The 20,488-nt window shown below is 44.5% G+C and overlaps 1 protein-coding gene across 2 annotated transcripts in view; it reads right to left on the bottom strand.

The window, feature by feature from the left end:
• Window positions 1-20,488, bottom strand: part of TRAPPC10 (trafficking protein particle complex 10) — a 269,076-nt gene that overhangs the window by 152,686 nt on the left and 95,902 nt on the right. For both annotated transcript variants that reach the window (XM_029577817.1, XM_029577818.1), the window contains exons 6-8: window positions 15,275-15,386; window positions 13,895-14,142; window positions 2,140-2,286 (exon numbers count right to left, since the gene is read on the bottom strand). In XM_029577817.1, coding sequence (XP_029433677.1) covers window positions 2,140-2,286; window positions 13,895-14,142; window positions 15,275-15,386 — 507 coding nt within the window. The remainder of the gene's footprint in view (window positions 1-2,139; window positions 2,287-13,894; window positions 14,143-15,274; window positions 15,387-20,488) is intronic.

The following is a 20,488-nucleotide window of genomic DNA, read 5'->3' as shown; positions in this document are numbered from 1 at the left end:
TTCTGGAAACCACAAGGACACCTGACATCATCCAAGAGATTGTGGGGTTGTAAAATCAACCTCTCAACATCCAAGCTGTGACCAACAGGGCCTGAAGGTTGGGATGTCATAACCGGCCCTGATCTTGGGCGATATATGGGGAAGTCCCCAATCTGATCAGTTTCCGGATGGACAACTCCCAAAAGAGTGGAAACTAGACCTATCTCAGCCAATGGTGGGCTATGAGAATCAAAGTCCCCTTGTCCTTCTTAAGCTTCAACAAAGTCTTCGCCACTAGCCGAGATGGAGGATATGTGTACAAGAAACCCTGGCACCAGTAACAGGCAAAGGCATCTAAGGCTAGCTTACTGTGTGTCCTGTACATGGAGCAGAACAGAGGAATCTTCCTGTTCTAAGGAGCCATGAACAGATCCAACTCCAGGCTTCCCCAGAGAAAGAAGATACAATTCGCTACCCCTGGATCAAGGGATCATTCATGGGGTTTGAAGGAGCGACTCAGTCTGTAAGCTATCCTATTCTTCATACCAACCAGATGCGTAGCTCTGAGCCCCATCCCGTGGAAGTGCACCCAGGACCATAGCTGGATCGCCTGTTGACACAAGAGGTAACAGCCTCTACCTCCCTGTTTGATGATGTAGTACGATGCCACTTGATTGTCTGTCTGGATCAACACAATTTTGTTGGACAGCCAATCTCTGAAAACCCACAGTGTGTACCTGATCGTCTAGAGCTCCAGGAAGTTGTTTTAACAGACAATCCCTGGATAGTCCAGAATCCCTGGGTGCTGAGCCCATTTACATGGGCTCCCTAGCCCTGGGTGGATGCATGGTGAATACAATTTGAACCCAAGGAATTTGGAAGGATACCCCTTCTCCAGGTTGGAAATTTCCCACCACCAGACCAAGGAGTCCCAAGGGAACGGAGTGATTCAGATGCAGTCCTGTAGATCCTGAGTGGCCTGAAGCCACTGGGATTGCAAGGTTCATTGATATGCATGTGCACCAAGAGAACAACGTGTACTGTGGCAGCCATGTGGCTCAAAAGTTTCAACATATGCAATCTGATACCTGCTGGCTCTGTTGAATCTCCACCGCAACGGACATCAGTGTGATGGCCCTTTGCTGTGGCCTGAACCATGTACAGAAGGGCTCCTATGAAGTCCAACTGAGGTGACAGACTTAGATGGGACTTGAGATAGTTGATGACAAAGCCTAGTGACTCCAACACCCAGATAGTTGAGACATGGACCCTTCAGCCCCTGACTGACAGCTGTTTTTTACCAGTCAATCATCCAGAAAGGGGAAAACGAACTCCCAGCCTGAGAAGGTGCACCGGCACCATGCCAGGTATTCGGTAAATACACTAGCCCAATCAGCAGAACGCATTACTGGAGGTGCGGTTTTCCCATCACGAATCAGAGATACCTCTGGTGGCTGGGAAGATCTTGATATGGATTTATGCGTCTTTTACATTGAGAGAACATAGCCGATCCCGTTTTTCAGGAAAGGGAGATCAGGGAGACCAGGGAAACCATCTTGAACTTTTCTCTTTTGAGGAGCTTGTTTAAGGCCCTTAGATCTAGGATGGGACAGAGCCTCTGTTTTCTTTGGAATCAGGATGTACCGGGAGTAAAATCTACGCTGTCTCTGCTCTGGTGGAATGGGCTTGACTGCTCTGGCCATTATGAGGGAGGAGAGCTCTGATAAAAACACTTCCAGATATGCTACCAGTCCTCAAAATGGACTCTGAGGGTAATTTTGTGGTACATTCAAAAGGTTGATTTGTACCCTTTGCAAATGATGGCGAGAACCCATTGTTCTGAGGTTATACTGGGCCACCGATTCGCATGGAACCGCAACCTGCCCCCGACCAGAAGGTCTGTCACCATGGATACGCTGATCCCCAAAATTGACTGCAGCACCAGCTGGGGCTTTGGAAGGCTATGAGGGGCCTGTTGCTGCTGACAGGGTCGAGGTGATAGTAAGGGGTGTTGATGAAAGTACTATCTGCTAGACTAGCTAACACCTTTTCTTTAAAATAAGATTATTCCTTTCTTATCTTTCCTCTTCATTTACTGTAACATAGTGTAACCATTAGCTGTATAGACATAAAACATTTTGGAGGAAACCTTGAACCTACCTTTTCCGTAGCATAGCTCCACAACTCAACCATGTGGGACATGTTAGCCTCAATCTGTGCCTGCTCATGGCAGCCTTCAATCCTCTGTAGTACCTCAAGACAGCTCAAAAACACCCAGCAATCAAGCGCTCCTGGAGGGACTAAGACCTGCACAAGGGAAGGATTAACAGTAGTGACTGTTCAGAAGAAAAGAGAGGAGGTAGCTGAGGGGCTGCTTTTTTTTTTAATGATTTTATTGAACTTTTAGTATAACAGTGCTATTACAATAGCAATATGAATACAGAATACATCCCCAAATCCCCCCTCCCTCCCCTACCCTCGCCCGCGTAGTGGAGCTGTAGTCCATCTACTACAGAATCCAGAAGCATTAATGTCAGGTAGTGATTTCTCACTTTCATACCATAATGCTCACATACCCAATACTTGGATGTATATAGAAGAAACATGTCACTTTGAAAACACATTGGAATACAAGGTAAAAGGACACACTCTCACCCACATTGCTGTGAATCATTACCTACCCCCAAATAGCAGTTGATCTCTTAACACAATATCAGGTTACATTTGAGAAATATATTCCATAAACGGTTTCCAAGATTTAATAAAAGAAGACATTCTCCCATATTTGGTAGCTGTTAGTGAGGCCAGCCGGTAGTATACATGGAGTTTATCTATGACCTCCGGCAGCTGCGGTACTTGTTCTGTTTTCCACCAAGCTGCTATCAAAGTGCGAGCAGCGATAAGGGAATGAGAACAGAATCGCTGCTGGGACTTAGTTAGGGCATCTGGATAAACATGCAGGAGGGCAGTAATAGCAGAAGCCTGTATAGGAACATGGAGCAGGTCACTCAACCAGGTGAAAAAAATCTCCCAAAGGGTCTGGATTGTCGGACAGGCCCACCATATATGGAAGTACGTTCCCCTACTTCCACAGTTGCGCTAGCAGATATCTGAAGCAGCCGGATATATCCTGTGAATTTTATCTGGGGTGAGATACCATCTATATATCATCTTATAGCAATTTTCACATAATACAAGTGAAATTGAACATCTCCTGGCAATATATAGTATAGTCTCCCAGGTCGGAGGACTCAAGTGCTCCCCCAGATCATCTGCCCACTGTCTCGCAAAATTGCTGGTCTCTTGTTTGTCTGGGAAGAGGGCGTGGATTATTTTAGAAATAGGCCCCTTTATTCTTCACTATATTGCACCAGAGACTCAAACAGCGAGCGGCTGGGTCGTAGCACTTTAGCAAGTTGTAGAGTCTGAATAAAGTGGACTACCTGAGCATATGCCAGGACATTTTTCGAGCTAAAGGAGGAGACATCCATTAGCCCCTGCATTGATAGGATCGACCCTTGGGACATCATATGCCCAATTGTGGCGACACCCGCATTTCTCCAAACAGTCAACTGGAGGATGTGCCTATTATAGAGTAGAGAAGTTTTATAGAAGTATTTATAAGCCCCAACTACATGCCTACTGCTCTGCTTCCAAATAGCTGAGGGGCTTTTTAAAGGAAGAAGATTGTTGTATTGAAGGAAAGGATTGGGGGACATATGCATTCTTATATGAAATGTTATATTATATTTTTAATGACTTCATGTCCTGCTTTTGGGGATGATTTGGAACTCGCTCAGTGCTGGAAGGGTAAAGTGTGCAATCAAATAAAACTAAATAAATAAGGTGAATGAAAATTAAATTCCAGCAAACTTGCCAAGATGTACCAACGCTACTGCATGCTCACTTACTCACTGCACCTTCTTAACCACCACCACAGCACACATATTGGATTCCGGAGTTATATACAAACATGGAGGGAGATGAGGAAGGCAATTACTATTTTTATCAAATACAATAATGGATACAATTTCAAAAATTTGGGACTTGCATGCATAAGTTCAAAATGCACAAAAATTTGCATTAAAAAAAAAAGCGCAGTTGTTTACATGTAACAGGTGTTCTCCTAGGACAGCAGGATATTAGCTCTCACATGTGGGTGACATCATCCGATGGAGCCCGGTATGGAAAACGTTTTGTCAAAGTTTCTAGAAGCTTTGACCAGGTCATTGAGCATGTCCAGCGTGCTGCTATCTGTGTGTCCACGCGAGGTCCCCCTTCAGTCTTGTAATATAGAAGAAAAAAATCAAACGAAAAAATAAAACAAACCGAAGGAGAACCCAACTCTGTGTTGAGGCGGGTGGGATTCTTGAGGACTAACATCCTGCTGTCCTAGGTGTTATCCCAGGACAGCAGGATGTAGTCCTCACATATGGGGTGACATCATTGATGGAGCCCTATTGCGGAAAACTTTCTGTCAACGTTTTTAGAAACTTTTGACTGAGCTCACTGAGCATGCCCAGCATGCCATGATATTCTCAGCCACAGGGGTCTCCCTTCAGTCTCGTATGTAGCAGTAAGCTTTAGCAAAAAATAAAATAATAAAACGTATCGTACCCAACTCCTCGGGGTGGCGGGTGGGTTCCGTGAGGACTACATCCTGCTGTCCTGGGATAACACCTATTACAAGGTAAGCAATTTTGCTTTAGCCCAGGACAAGCAGGATGCTAGTCCTCACATATGGGTGATTAGCAAGCTATAGGCTGAGTCATTTTGTAGTGAAGCAACAGTGAAGTATTGTTGGTGAAAATGAGGCAGCCGAATATCACAGCAGGTTGGATGTGGAAGGAGTCGGGATTATACTGGAAACAAGTTCTTTAAGACAGATTGTCTGTAAGCTGAATCTTGTCGTCCTTTGTCCAAACAGTAATGAGCTGCAAAGGTGTGAAGAGAACTCCATGTTGCTGTTTACATATGTCAAGAATTGGCACTGAACGATAGTGTGCCACTGAGGTTGACATTGCTCTTACTGAATGCGCCTTTACTTGCCTTTGGAGAGGAAGACCTGCTTTTTCATAGCAAAACTGTATGCAATCTGCTAGCCAATTGGCGAGAGTATGTTTACCCACTGCTTTTCCCGGTTTGTTTGGATCATAAGATATAAAGAGTTCATTTGATTTCCTGTGGACTGCAGTGCGGTCTAAGTAATATGCTAGCGCACGCTTACAGTCCAAGGTATGTAAGGCCCGTTCTCCTTGGTGAGAATGAGGTCTTGGAAAGAATGTGGGTAAAACTATGGATTGGTTCAAGTGGAATTCCGTAACTACCTTGGGGAGGAATTTTGGATGTGTACGGAGAACCACTCTGTCATGTAGGAATTTTGTATAGGGTGAGTACGTGACAAGTGCTTGTAAATCACTAACTCTTCTAGCCGATGTAATGGCTATGAGGAAGACAGTCTTCCATGCGAGAAATTTAAGATCACAGGAAGTCATGGGTTCAAAGGGAGAATGCATGAGTCTTGTTAAAACCAGATTCAGGTCCCATTCTGTGACAGGTGGCCGAATTGGTGGTTTAAGGTGAATTAAACCCCTCATAAATCTACTGACAAGAGGATGTATGGATATTGGTGCATCTCCCATCTTATTATGGTAAGCTGAGATTGCACTTAAATGTACTCTTACAGATGATGTCTGGAGACCAGAATCTGAAAGATGGCATAAGTAGTCTAGTAGAGAAGTTGTGGGGCAGGAGAAAGGGTCAATACTCTTTTGCATGCACCACAAAGTAAACATTTTCCATTTTGAAGAATAATTCTTCCGTGTTGAAGGTTTATGTGAAGCTATAAGCACCTACGATACATTGGTTGAAAGATTGAGTGGTTGTAAAATCAAGCTTTCAACATCCATGCTGTCAGGGATAGGGATTGAAGGTTGGGATGGCGCAACCGACCCTGAGTTATGAGAGTGGGAGCTGCACCCAGGCGAATTGGGATCTCTGATCGAGAGGTCTAGAAGGGTGGGAAACCATACTTGTCGAGGCCAATATGGGGCTATGAGTATTATAGACCCTTTGTCCTGTTGTAGCTTCACTAAAGTTTTGGTTATGAGTGGTATCGGAGGATACGCGTATAGAAGGCCTGAGTTCCAAGGGTGAGCAAAGGCGCCCTTGGCTGGCTGGTGTCTCTGTCTGTGCAGATCACAAAACTTGTCCACTTTGTAATTCAGATGTGATGCAAAGAGGTCTATTGTTGGTTGTCCCCAACGTTAAAAGATCCTGGTCGCTACTAAGGGATCCAGGGACCACTCGTGTGGTTGGAATTGACGACGGAGATGATCTGCCACTACACTGTGGATGCCCGCTAGATAAGTGGCCCGGAGAAACATTGAGTGTGTTAGGGTCCAGCCCCAAATCTGAGCGGCTTCTTGACAAAGGAGATACAAGCCCGTACCTCCCTGTTTGTTGATGTACCACATGGCTACTGTGTTGTTCGTTTGGATCAGAACAGTCTTGTGTGAAAGGCAGTCCTTGAATGCATGCAGTGCATAACTTATAGCTTGAAATTCCAGGAAATTGATTTGAAATGTTGCTTCGAGTTTTGTCCAATTACCCTGGGTTTGGAGATTGTTTATGTGAGCTCCCCAACCTAAGGTGGATGCATCTATAGTTAAAGTTATTTGTGGGACTGGTTGTTGGAAGGGCAGGCCCTTGCGCAAGTTGTCCTTGATCGCCCACCAAAGTAGGGATGACCTTAACTGGTGAGTCACTTGAATTGGAGAGGACAGTGGCTGAATGGCTTGGATCCATTGTGATCTTAAAGTCCATTGCATTACCCTCATGGCTAGCCTTGCCATAGGAGTGACATGAACCGTGGAGGCCATGTGGCCTAGTAAGGATAGAAAGGGATGAGCTGTTGCTTGTTTCTTTGAGTGTAGCGAGTTTGCCAATAGGGAAAATGTCTCTGCCCGATCCTCGGGTAGAAAAGCTTTTGAAAATATGGTGTTCAATTCTGCTCCTATGAATTGAAGCAGGTGAGATGGAATGAGATGGGACTTTTGATAATTGATGAGAAAGCCCATGGAGTGAAGTAGAGTAATTGTTTGACAGAGAAGCCAGAGCTCCTTGTTGAGATTGACTTCTGATGAGCCAGTTATCTAGATAAGGAAAGACAGACACTTTCTTTGTGTAAGTGTGCTGCTATTACTGCCAGACATTTTGTGAATACTCTGGGAGCTGATGCAAGTCCGAATGGTAGTACTCTGACTGGAAATTTTGGTGACCCACCATGAAGCGCAGATACTTGCGATGAGGAGGGAATATTGGAATGTGAGCGTAAGCGTCTTGAAGATCCAGAGAACAAAGCCAATCTCCTGTTTGAAGAAGTGGAAGCATGGTGCCTAGAGAAACCATCCTGAACTTTTCTTTCTTTAGAAATGTGTTGAGATTTCTGAGGTCTAGGATGGGACATAGGCCTCCGGTTTTCTTTGGAATGAGGAAATAACGGGAATAGAATCCTCTGCCCTGCTGAGTCCGGGGCACCGGCTCTACAGCTCTGGCTCTCAGAAGGGTGGATAATTCTACTTGTAGATGAATTATGTGATTTTCACTTAGTGAAAGAGGTTTTGGAGGAGAATCTCGTGGGATTGAGGCAAAATTGTGTTGGTAACCTCAAGATATTATTGAGAGTACCCATTGGTCTGTTATTTGTACCCAATGGTTGTAAAAGGAAGATACTCTGCCTCCTACCGGTAGATCTGGTTGAGGGTTGTAGAGATGGCTTTGGTCTCTGGTGATGGCCTCAAAAGCCTGCAGCCGGTCCCGTCTGTGGCGGAGATTGAGGCCTAGCAGCTCTAGGTTGCCTGGGCTGAGATCTTTGCTGCGGCCTAGAAGATCTGCCTCTTGATCCTGGAGGGTAATAACACCTCTGTCTGTAGAAGGGTTGTCGAGATTCCTTCCTTGGAGGTCAGAGAGATGATGGTATAGCAGAGTCCTGTGGAACTGACTACAGTTGACGCAGGGTTTCTGTGTGTTTCTTTAATTGTGCTACAGCATCCTGTACCTTAGAGCCAAAAAGGTTGTTGCCCACACATGGCAAATCAACCAAATTTTTCTTGGACCTTGGCCTGAGGTCCGAGGCTTTAAGCCATGCCCAGCGACGTGCACATACCAGAGGCCGCTACTCTGGAGGCCATTTCAAAATTATCATAAGCGGCTCGGACTTCGTGCTTGCCAGCTTCAAGTCCTTTGTGTATGATTGCTTGGGCTGCTTCTTGATATTGCTGTGGTAACAAATTTGAAAAATATTGCATCTGTTTCCACAGGTTTCTTTGATATTGTGTCATGTATAACTGATATGATGCAATTCTTGTGTTTAGCAAGGCTCCTTGATAAATTTTCCTGCCCAGGGAATCCAAGAATCTATGATCCTTGCTTGGAGGAGTGGAGGAATGAGGCCTTATCCGTTTAGATTTCTTTTGCGCAGACTCCAACAACTGATTGATGTGGCAGTTGTGCTTTCTGGTAGCCAGGGACAGATTGTATCAAATAGGTGGTATCCACTCTTATTTATGGATGGTACTGAGCATGGGTGCTCCCAGAGTCTGTGCTGTAAGTCTAGGAGGACTTCGTGGACAGGTATAGCCAAGACTTATTTTGGAGGGTCCACGAATTGGAGGACCTCCAGTGTTTGCTGACTAGCGTCCTCTTCAGCTACCAGAGTAAACGGTATGGTGTCTGCCATACCCTGAACAAAATTTGTAAAGGATAAATCCTCCGGTGGAGATTTCTTTCGTTCTTCTGGAGGAGAAGGATCAGACATAAATCCTTCAGAAGAAGTATCTTTATGTCTATCGTCCCAGGTATCATACGGGTCGTCTTGATGTGGAGACGCTGGAGAAGACCTTGGTGGATGAGAAAGCCCTGAAGGACCTGGCTGTGGATCATCTAAAGGTATCCATCCAGGGACTTCTTCTCGTGGCTTGGATGGCGTCGATGGAAGAGCACAGACTATTTCTTCGAATTTGTTCATTAGAAGCTTGAACAGTGCGAACTCCGGATGTCCTGGAGCCCCAGGTGACATCGGCATCGATGGTATTGGTATCGATGGTTGCCTCGGTATAGACTTCGGTTGTGGTACCGGCCTCGGCGCGGGCACCAGTTTCGACGTCTGCTGATCCTTCAAAGCTTGGAGCACCGCTTGACGTATGAAATCCGTCAATTCCTCCATGATAGCTGCTGCAGGCAGAGCAGCTACACGTGGTGGCGGTGGTGGTGTCGATGGTCCTTCCCACAGGGCTCTGTGGAGGTTCGATCGGTGCTTCGATATGGGGGGGAAGGCCTTGGCGTCGAAGGCACCAGTGTTTCCTGGAGTCTAGGCCGTTTCGCGGTTGATTCCTCTGGAGAGAAAAGCGCCTCTGGTATCGATGGGTGTCAGTGCCGATGGCGATGCTTTGGACAGTGTTCTGTCGCTGACTTCGATGTTATCAATGGTGTCTGTGATGAATGATCCCCCGAACCTTCCAGATGACTCTTTTTCAGTATTATACGTTTGGAGACTCCGGCCAGAGATGATTGAGTCGATGTGGAAGGGGATGGCAGAAGCTGTAGATGGAATAAATGCTCCATCTTTTCTTGGTGGGCCTTTCTTCCCTTCACAGTCATTTCAGCACACTTGGGACAGGTTGTAATGTCGTGTGTTTGACCTAAACAAAGGACATACTTGAGGTATGGATCTGTAATGGACATTGTCTGATTACAGTTGGGACATTTTTTAAAACCCGTGGCCATATTTTTTCTATGACAGCCGTCGATGAAAATGAGAGAAACATGAGAAGAAAGAATTTTACTCAAAGAGTAAAAAAGAGACTAAATTTACTCACCAGCCGGTGGTAACACGAGAGACCCTGATATGGGAGAAAATAAATGCTTTTTAAATCTGAGTTTTAGTCAAACTATGAGAAAACTCACACAGGCTCCTGCTCCGCGATGCCAACAGCAACGCGGAAAAACGAAGACTGAAGGGAGACCCCCGTGGCTGAGAATATCATGGCATGCTGGGCATGCTCACTGAGCTCAGAGTGCAAGTCAAATGTTTCTAGAAACTTTGATAGAAAGTTTTCCGCAATAGGGCTCCATCAATATCATCACCCCATATGTGAGGACTAGCATCCTGCTTGTCCTGGGATAACACCTGTTACAAGTAAGCAACTGCACATTCTCCTAGGACAAGGAGGAAGGTAGTCCTCACATGTGGGTGAGAACCAAGCTCCACACTGTCCCTGAGACCAACAGAGACCAAACAAGGTGCAAACGGGCACAATACAACTTTGGCGCTGTTATGTCATTAGGGGACTGTCTGGAACAGGTTGCGCAGGACTGATTGACCAAATGCACTGTCCTGACGCCCATCCTTGTCCAAGCAGTAATGAGCTGCAAACATGTGACGAGAACTCCAGGTTGCAGCCTGGCAAATCTCAGCGATGAGGACTGCACGCAAAGCTACTGACGCTACCATTGCTCACACAGAGTGAGCCTTTACTGTGCTGGCGAGCGGGAGGCCTGCCTGCTGATAACAAAAGGCAATACAATCCGCCAACCAATTCGACAGGGTCTGCTTACTGACTGCCCTTCCCAGTCTGTTGGGATCAAGAGAGATAAAGAGCTGGGTGGACTGTCTGTGGCTTGCTGTACGATCCACAGAGAAAGCCAAGGCTCTTTTGCAGCCCAAGGTGTGAAGGGCTTGCTCCCTCAAGTGGGAATGAGGCCAAGATAAAATGGTGGGTAACACAATGGATTGATTAAGGTGGAAATCAGATACCACTTTGGATGCGTACGTAACACCACACAATCATGAAAGAACTTCGTGTATGGTGAGTAGGTCACCAGAGCTTGAAGCCCATCCCCCGAGGCAGAGTGGGAAGTTTGAGGTTCAGACCTCCCCTGGTCTGCAGCAGCCCTAAAAAGCTTAGCCTGGATAGGAGACTGGGATTCCCAGTCAGCTTCTGCTTCTACATAAGCTTTATGTAAAAGTAAAACAAATTGTGAGGAAAACGGGTGTTGCCTCTTTAAGGCCCCCGGGGGGTAAGGTCGGAGGAGGAGCAGAGTCCGATTGTAATTCGCGCTGTCGTTGTGGGCTTAAGGCCAGTATCTCCGTCCGATGGAGGCAAGATGGCCGCCGCTCCCGCGCCGATCAGGAGCGGGCCGGGCCTCTGCCTCAGAGCTGACTGTTCACAGCTCAATCCATGCGGACGCGGATTGAGCCCCCCCCCCCCCCGGGTCGAAATCAATCGTTGCGAAGGCTCCTCACCCCTGGGGATACACCGGGAGCAGAGCCTTCACGGGAGGGCCGGGTCCCCGGCTCTCCACAAGTGGATCTACGCAGCATAGGAAAAGTGCGTGAAGCAGCTGGGTGAATACTCCACCCCCCTCCAGAGGCCCAGGAAATCGTGGCAGGCTAGGGCTGAGAGAAAACAGGTGCTTTTAAAATACATTTTTTTTTTTTTGTAATCAGCCCACAAAACCGGGGAACAAGCCTCCCTGAGTAGCCAGGCTAAAGAGTCAGAGGAATTTTGCGTCTGAGTTGTCAAATGAGGGGGGAGAGTGACTGGCTCACCGGTAAGTTTTTCCTCTCAGCTCACCGGTTTAGGGTACAGTTCTGTGGGTAAACGGCTGTAGGGCAATGCCCTGCCTCGCCTGCCTGCAGCTAGCTGCTCCTCTGACACGCTTAAAAGATTTGCAGAGATCAAATAGCAAATCAGCAATTTAGTATGTACTATTCATTATTATTTTTTTTTTTTTTTTATATAGTTGATCTAGTCAAAGGATTCCCTCAGAAATCAAACCTGGAGGGCTCGCTGCGCCACTTCCCATGGCCTCTGCAGGAAGATGAGAAGCATACATCTGTCGGGAGAAACATCCCAGGAAATTAGATAAAATCAGGACCGCAGGTTATGCTCTCTCAATCTGCTGGAGTCAAGAGAAATACTGAGGGATCGCAGGTGGCACACCAGGTTATATGGGGGGTGCTTTTCAGCTTTTCTTTGACTCCATCTGCTGGAAGGGAGGCATAACCCAGCAGTCTGGACTGATCCTGGTACATACAGGGAATATTGTGTTGCCCATTTTAATAGCCAGTCTAATCTCTGTTAACATTTTGCAGTCTGTTTCCTCATCATTTATTTAATAACTTTTATATACCGACGAACGTTGGGAACATCTCGTCGATTTACATAGAACAGAACTTAGCAACAGGCTTTACAATTATTGCATAATTAAATAAGGAACATTCAGAACATACAAATAACAGATTAGATTATATAAGTAAAATTATCAAAGTGGGATACGTGAAAGAGGTTATCTAAACGGGGGGGGGGGGGGGGGGGGGGGGGAGATTCTGATATATAGGGGGGTATCCACAATTAAAGGAGGTATATATACACGTGATTGGGAACCACATTTTTATATACAAATTTTTTTATATACAATATGTAGTCCTGATAAAATTCACTTTATGGGAGGTATGGGTGGAGAGGAGGATTAAAGTAGAGGGAGGGGTAAAAAGGAGGTGGAAAATAGGTGGGGGGAGAGGGAAGGGGAGAGGTTAGGAGTTGGGGGGGGGGGTGAGGGTGGTTGTGTGAATATTAGGGGTAGGAGTAATTGAAGAGCCAGGTTAGGTGACCCAGGTCTGCGGGAGGGGGGGGGGTGAGAGAGAAGGTGTGAATATTAGGTGTAAGAGTGTTTGAAGAACCAGGTCTTCAGGTTTTGCCTGAATATTTTTGGGCAAGTTTCTTGGCGGAGGGAGGTGGGTAGCTTATTCCAAAGAAGCGGGCCTGCTAGGGATAGGGTCCTTTCGTTTGTGGTGCGGAGTTTAGTAAGCTTAGATGAGGGGGTGTGTAATGTAGCTAGATATTGTTTTCTAGTGGGTCTATTGCTGTTGTGAAATGAGAAGTGTTCTTTGTACCAGTGCATGTTCTGGTTGTGAAGAGATTTGTGTATTAGGGTGAGGGCTTTGAAGGCAATTCTAGATGCTACGGGTAACCAATGTAGATGTTTAAGAACAGGAGTTATGTGATCATTTTTGTGGGTGTTGGTGAGTATCCGTGCGGCTGCATTCTGGAGGAGTTGTAAAGGCTGTATGGTGTTTTTAGGCAGGCCTAATAACAAGGAGTTGCAGTAATCTATTTTCGTTAATATGAGGGCTTGTAATATGGTACGGAAGTCATTGAGATGTAGGAGAGGTTTGAGTCTTTTTAGGGTGTGCAGTTTGGACCGACAGGCAGTAATATACCCCTACTACTACATATTCATGGACCGACAGGCAGTAATATACCCCTACTACTACACTCTTCCATTTTTCCCCTTGAAATTTCTATCCATACAAATCATCACTAATTAGAAACAATGATTTTTCCTACTGTCACCTGTTATGGCATCAAGGCTGATCACAAGATATAGATTATAATTGACTCAAAGTAAACTGTTCCCTCCATAATGCAAAACAGTGGATTCCTCTGAAGAAACTGATCTGTATGAAGCAGTTACAGTGACTGGCTCTGGTGAAACTTACACCCATAAAAGATATGATCTGTAATGATTGAGGTGCTCATGAAGTTCTATTAACTATAAATTTGGAAGCAATACACTAGCAGTAGTCCCAGGACATGCCTCCAACTCTTTTATATACATATATATCCCTCTATTTTGTGGGATATACAAAAAAGGGAATATACATTTGTTTATAATATATATATATTGTTAGTTATATTGTAGTTGCATATAGGTATTATGCTAGAGTGTATTAGTTTGCAAAGTACTTTGGATAGTTGTAATTGGAAACTGGTAGATAAGTATTAAATTAAATTAAATGGTGCAGTAATCAGTGGTTCCTATGAAGTGAAGGAATAAACTGCGGCCTCACCTCCAGAAGCTTCAGCTCCTGTACACAATTATGTAAGAGCTGGAGGGCTCGCTGCGCCACTTCCCATGGCCTCTGCAGGAAGATGAGAAGCGTACATTGACGGGAGAAGAGGTAACTGCGCAGGTCTAAGAGTGTGGCCTCTTGCTTCTGGATTAGGTCCCGTTTCTCCATATCAATTGGTTTCCGCAGGACGAGGCCATCCCAGCTCCGCACAGGTTGACAGAAAGATGATAGCCAGTTGGCTCCATCTAGACAGAAACATTCACAATAGCATTGTCATTTTGGTAAAATCTAATAACTATAAATTTATTTGAATTATTTGATTTATTTACCCTGTTTATTAAGGACAGCTTTTTCATCAGGACATAACTGACAGCACTACCCCATTTCATTCAGGTCATGGTCCTCATACTCAAACATGCACTTTTATCACAATCAGCTGTACATGTTCAGTTCTAACCTGGAGGATCTTGACCTGGAAGTCCAACAGCAAAGTTATACAGAGAAAGTCAAGGTCAAGGAGCTGCAGATATCCACTGCTTATTCTTGGGATAAACAGCTTGCAATCTATCTACCCCTTGAGATCCTGCCAGGTACTTAATACCTGGATTGGCCACTGTTGAAGACAGGTTACTGGACTTGGACACTTGGTCTGACCCAGTATGGCAAGTCTTATATTCTTTTGTTCTTAAAAAGTCTCATTTAACACACTGATTTTTAGCAGTACAGAAACACTTAATTGAAGAAAAAAAAAGCAATTCCATTGCTTACATCAACACAGTGGCATGAAAGAAAACAGAATTCTCCATGCTAAAACAAAAACCAAAGCAAACTTTCTCCTGATTATGCTATGAGAATCAGGAGAAAGAGCCCAAAGCTGGGAGGTGGTCATGAGCTTCCACATGGAGACAGGGAGGATTGGTATTATTCCCCAGGGTTATCTCTCTGGGGCTAGAACCCAGGAACCTACAATCATAAGACACTGGAAATTACTGAACCTTCTTCCTCCGAGTAAGACCAAATCTGTCCCAAATCACACTTCCTTGTGCTGTGCCTAGTGGCATCTTGGAAAGAATGTGTATGTTTATTGTAACCCGCTGAGCTCTATGGATCAGCAGGGAAAGAGAAAAAGAGAGAAAGATGGAAAGCGAGAGAGAGAAAGAGAAAAGGAGAAAGAAAGAGAGAGAAAGAAAAACTTAGTGCCCATGTAGGCAAAGTCCTAAGGCCTCATCAGCAGTTTTACATAATTAAAATGAACATCTCACATCACAGTACAGAATTGGAGCCAAGCTTGATACAAAACTACCCACTAAAGTGCATTTCATGCACTGCAGCAAGAGGATGCATAACACACACAATCCACAATATTCCTACACTTACCACCTGCACCAAAATTGACCACATATTGAGAGAAGAGGGCATCAAGTTCATCGTACTGTACCAAGGCATCTTCAAACTGCTGCAGCATCTCAAAGACAAAAGCCAACTCCTCCTGCATAAGACAGCAAAATGGCTTCATGTAATGTAAGAACGGTACCTGAAACAGAGGAGATAAACCTAGGAAACAAGGGGGCAGGGCAGGGCGGGGGGACTAAACCAGAAGTAAAGGAAAAGGAAGGGGTAGATTAACCAGGGAAGCAGGCAAGGGGGGATAAAGCAGTGAAAGGGAATAACCCAGGGAAAGTAAGTTTTCTTACCTATAACAGCAGGATGAATTAGTCATGACACATTGGTGACATCAACTGATAGCAACAAATGGACCCATCTCTCACAGCACTGCCTTGGGAGCTCTTCAGTCTTTTTCAGAACTTACGCTCCAGGAAGAAGGGTGGGGAATAAGCATGACTGATTTATCATGAACTCTTTCAGAGAATCCTGTTCCCAGATAAGTCAATTTGCTTTCTCCATCGACAAGCAGGGCTGAATTAGCCAGGATATGTGGAGATCCCAAGCTGAGGGTTGCACAACAGAGCAAACACTGAAAACAGCAACCCGGCCCCGCCAGTGGAGAGTGGATTACTAGGTTAATAGGCTGCACAAAACTGCAGTCATTTCTTGAAATGTTGGCCAGACAACGGGATGTGAAGATGTACACAGATGATCAAGTTTCAACTTTGCAAATGTCTTCAAATGGAAATGGCTCTTAGGTGAGCCACTCAAACTACCATGGCTCTCACTTGATGAACCTTGATAGAATCTGTAATCTGTAAACCACATAAGCATGTAACAATCTGCCAGCCAATTTGAGTTTTCTTGGTAACAGCCACTTCCAGTCTATTGGAATCAAATCATACGAATAGTTAGATGCCTGATGAAAAGACTGAGTCTTTCTCAAACAGTATGCCAAGGCTCTCTTACAGTCAAATGACTGAAAAGCCTTTTCTATTTTTATGTATATATGGTCTTGGAAAAAAAGTATGAAGAACAAATGACTTGACTGATGTGAAAAGCTGATATCACACCCTGTTGTGGAAGAACTGGAAGTATGGTAAATTAGAGACCAGTGCTTGTAATTCACTGACCCTTCAAGAAGAAGTGATGGCTACTAGAAACACTTTCCATGTGAGGGATTTCAAAGTAGCTGACTCCAGAGGCTCAAATGGAAGCTTCACGAGTTGAGTTAAGACAACATTAAGATCCAAGGCACCAGAGGTTTAGTGACAGGATGTCCTAGTCCTTTCATGAATTTGGATACCAAAAGATGAATGAAGATTAATGCACTTTATTTTTCTTGATGGTAAGCAGCAATGGCACTGAGGTGCACTTTCACCAATGAGATCTGACAAAGAAATGGAAAACAAGTAAATGGAGCAAGTCCTTAGGGCTACAAATGGATCCAGAAAATCGACCAGACAACGGGATGAAAATCTTTTCCATTAGAAGCTATAAGGCTTTCTAGTCAAAGGCTTCATGACTAAAATCAAGATGTTTTCCACCTTCCTTGGAAGTTGCAGGGAGAAAGCTACTATACATTCAACATCCATGTCATGAGAGCTAGAAAGGAGAGATTTCGATGGAAGAGTTGAACTTCTTCCTGTCCTATAAGGGAAAGAAGTTTCCAATGGGATCAGTGTGTGTTTGGACGATCAGATGAGGTAGGGGAACCTCACCTGCCTCTGCCACACTGCAGCAATAAAGATCACTTTTGATGATCGAGGCACCTTATGAGTTTTCATTGCAATCAATGGGATTGGTGGATGTGCATAAAAAAAGACCAACATCCCAGCGTAGCATTAAAGTGTTGGGGAAATTACCTTTACCTTCTTGAAAGCATGAAGGTAAACCTTTTGCCTTTTCTATTGCTCTCCGAAGCAAACAAATCGTTAGTTGACCCTCAAGCTCGAAAAAACTGTTCTACACTTGTTGGCTTAAGAACCAGATATGCAGTAGAAGGACTTGGCTGAGACAATCCACTAATGGGGTTGATATTCAAAAAAGGCTGAGCTAAATTTAGGACCCTAAGTTAGGTGCCTATTTTCAGCCAAACTTAGAAGCCTAAGTTTTCAGCTAACACTGGTCTACATCAATTTTGCTGACTACAAGATAACATGTGATCTTTATGTATTTTCGTGTGCTGAATCCAAAAATCACATCGATTTCCTCCAGTCATGTCCAGTTTTTCCACAAAACACTGTCTACTCAAACTTATAGCAATAACATTATTATTTAGATATGCTGAATACGCAAAAAGATAATTAATGCGTAGAAAGACATGCTGAATTTTCAAATTTCTTGCTCTTTCACATGAGAAATTGAAAGCTGGCATATTTGATGGCCTGCAAATTAGGCTTCTAATCAAAGAGAGAATTCCTCAATACCATGAAAACCATAGAAAAGGATGCTTGGTCTGCTTTTTCTGACGAGATTACAGACTTTCTTGGCAACTTCAGGGCCGAAAATTATAACCTTTTAGTTCAAAATTTGTTGACTGCTTTTCAAAGACTGGGAGCAAACATGAGTGTCAAATTGTATTTCCTTGATCTACTTCCCCTCAAATCTTAGAGCTATGAGTGAAGGACAAGGAGAACACTTCCACCAAGACATCAAGACCATGAAACTTAGATATCAAGGCAGATGGAACACAAACATGATGGCAGACTACTGCTGGTGTTTACAGCGTGACAACCCTGATCATAACTATTCCAGAGCATCCAAAAAGAAAATTTCTCCCTAACAATTAAAATTTATACAACTATTGCTCTCTTGGTTAGACGATATATTTGTTTCATGCAAAAAAACAAGTCTATTACATGCTATCGCTTCTTCAGAACTTATTACCCTTGATATTCGAATCTTTAATCAAACATTTCTCATTTGTGAAAAAATTTGATGTATTGTTACTTCATATTTGGAATCAGCACCTTTCATTTGGGTAAAATCAGCAAAAATAATTAGGTCAGCAGAAAACATTTTTTCAAATGTAGACCAGTGTAATTCATGTAAATTTAGGTACCTAAAACTTAGGTGCCTAAATTTAGGCCTGCTATTTATTTTCTTAGATTTAGGCTCCTAAATTAGGTGCCTAGTTCTGAAAATCAGGGCTAAGTTCTTAACTGTGTGACCCTGTTCTAAATCCACCATTGTAGATACTCACTTTCTAGGATCCTAAAGTTAGGTGGCTAATAACCTAGGAGCCTAAATTTAGGTACTCAGCCTAGTACATTTTCAAAAGGGCCAATTTAGAAGCCTAACTCCAAAAATTAGGAGTCTGAGCCAGTTGAAAACTGGTCTCTAATTTATTTATTTATTTATTTTATTTTATATACCGGCAGCCGTTTGCACTAATGTGTCTAAAGCTCCTGGAAGGTATGTTGCATGTAGGTAAGGTCAATGATTGAGAGCTTATTTCCAGATCTGGAGAGACTCCTATCAGAGACCAAGAGAGTCTGTGCCCCTTTGCTTATGTAGAACAAAGCTACTTGATTTGTGTGTTTGGATCAAGATTCTCCTTCCCATCAGATTGTGAAAGTCCTCAGTGCATAGCAAATGGCACAGAGCTCTAAGAGGTTGATCTGAAGCAGCTCTCCACAAAGGACTAAATACCCCAAGTTTGAACTGTACTGGTATGAACTCCCCAATGCTTGACGGAGGCATCAGTGGAAAGAGTCACTTGAGGCGGAACCCACAAAGGAAGGCCCGCATCGAAGACATAGTTTTAACCACCACCGCAGAGCTACTTTTATTCTGGCTATCATCGAGATGAGAAGAGATAAGTTAACGGTTGCTGTAGCAGGTCCCGACATTGAAGGTCCCACTTTAGACATCTCATGTTCAATCATGTCATGTAAACATGCATTGCAGTTGCAATGCAACCTATTGATCTCACTGGGGCCTAGTCCTGCCACAGTAGGGCCTTCACTAGGCCCCTCAGCGCTATGGCTCTTTCATCTGGGAAGAAAGCCTGTCCCTTTACCAAATGTATCCAAGCTTTCCTTGTCTACTAAGCTTCGGATCTTCACTTGCACCCAAGTCCAGCCTGCACCCAAGTCCAGCCGGCCCCAGCACCTGAGGGCTCGTAGCCGATGAAGATGTGCTGCTACCACTGCCAGGCACTTTGTGACCACCCTTGGAGTTGCAGACAGGCCAAAAGGGATTTTAAACTGTTAATGAGACCCTTCCACTACAAACATGTAGTACTTCCAGTGCGATGGATGGATGGGGATTTGAACATACACATCCTTGAGATCTAGGGTGCATATCCAATTCCCAGGCTGAATGAACAGGAGAATTGCATGGAGGGAATTAATCTTGACTTTCTTCAGAGTCAGCAGTTTGTTTGTAAATCCAGGAGAGGTCTCAGCCCCCTCCAGTTTTCTTGGGGATGATGAAATATCTGGAGTAAAATCCCAGACCACGCTCCTAGGAAGTAACCATCTCTATTGTCTTCTGCTGAAGAAGTGACAATTTCCAGGCACAGCAACTAAAAACTGCTGGGTAGTGGGAAGCTGAGAAAAACAAGTGGAAGCCACATGCCACAATTTTCAGGATCCTACAGTCCTTGGTGATCTTTATTCACTCTGAAAGAAAGGGCCTTTTCCCACTGGAGTTGTCAAGGCGTCAGGTTTGAGGTCTATCAAAAACTAGGTCCAGGATTCATCTGTGGCTGCTGCAGGCTTCAGGTTGATGCCTCTCTTTGGCGTTCCCTGGCAGAAAGCTGTTGCAGAACAGGGGCAGTCCTAGAATGTTGATGTGAGCGGAAGCATCACCTCTGGAAAAATACCTCTCCCATTTTAGACAGGAGAGGCTTCATGGCTCCTCTCCTGTCTTTAGGAGTCAAAGAAATTCTTCACAGACTGTGCTCTCTGGACTAGAGATGGAAAAAGGACATCCTCTTCAGAAACCCCTATAGGTTCTCTCATTTAAGCTGGAAAAGTGCTGATGTACTTGGCTCTAAGGAAAATTTAGGATTTGAAGCACCCCACGCTGACTGAACATGATGGGACTTATCCTCTCTTATCTCTCCCTACACCCTTTCTAGTGAACTGCGTTCATCAGGCAAGTCATTCCTATCTATGCCCTTCTCCTTTACCACCAACTCTTGACTTCATGCTGTCCACCTGCCTGAATTAGAGAATCATGCTCCTTCTCTTGCCT

This window comes from Rhinatrema bivittatum, chromosome 15, assembly GCF_901001135.1.
Source record: "Rhinatrema bivittatum chromosome 15, aRhiBiv1.1, whole genome shotgun sequence".
In the NCBI taxonomy this organism is placed as follows: Eukaryota; Metazoa; Chordata; class Amphibia; order Gymnophiona; family Rhinatrematidae; genus Rhinatrema; species Rhinatrema bivittatum.
This window is presented reverse-complemented; position numbering and strand designations above follow the sequence as displayed.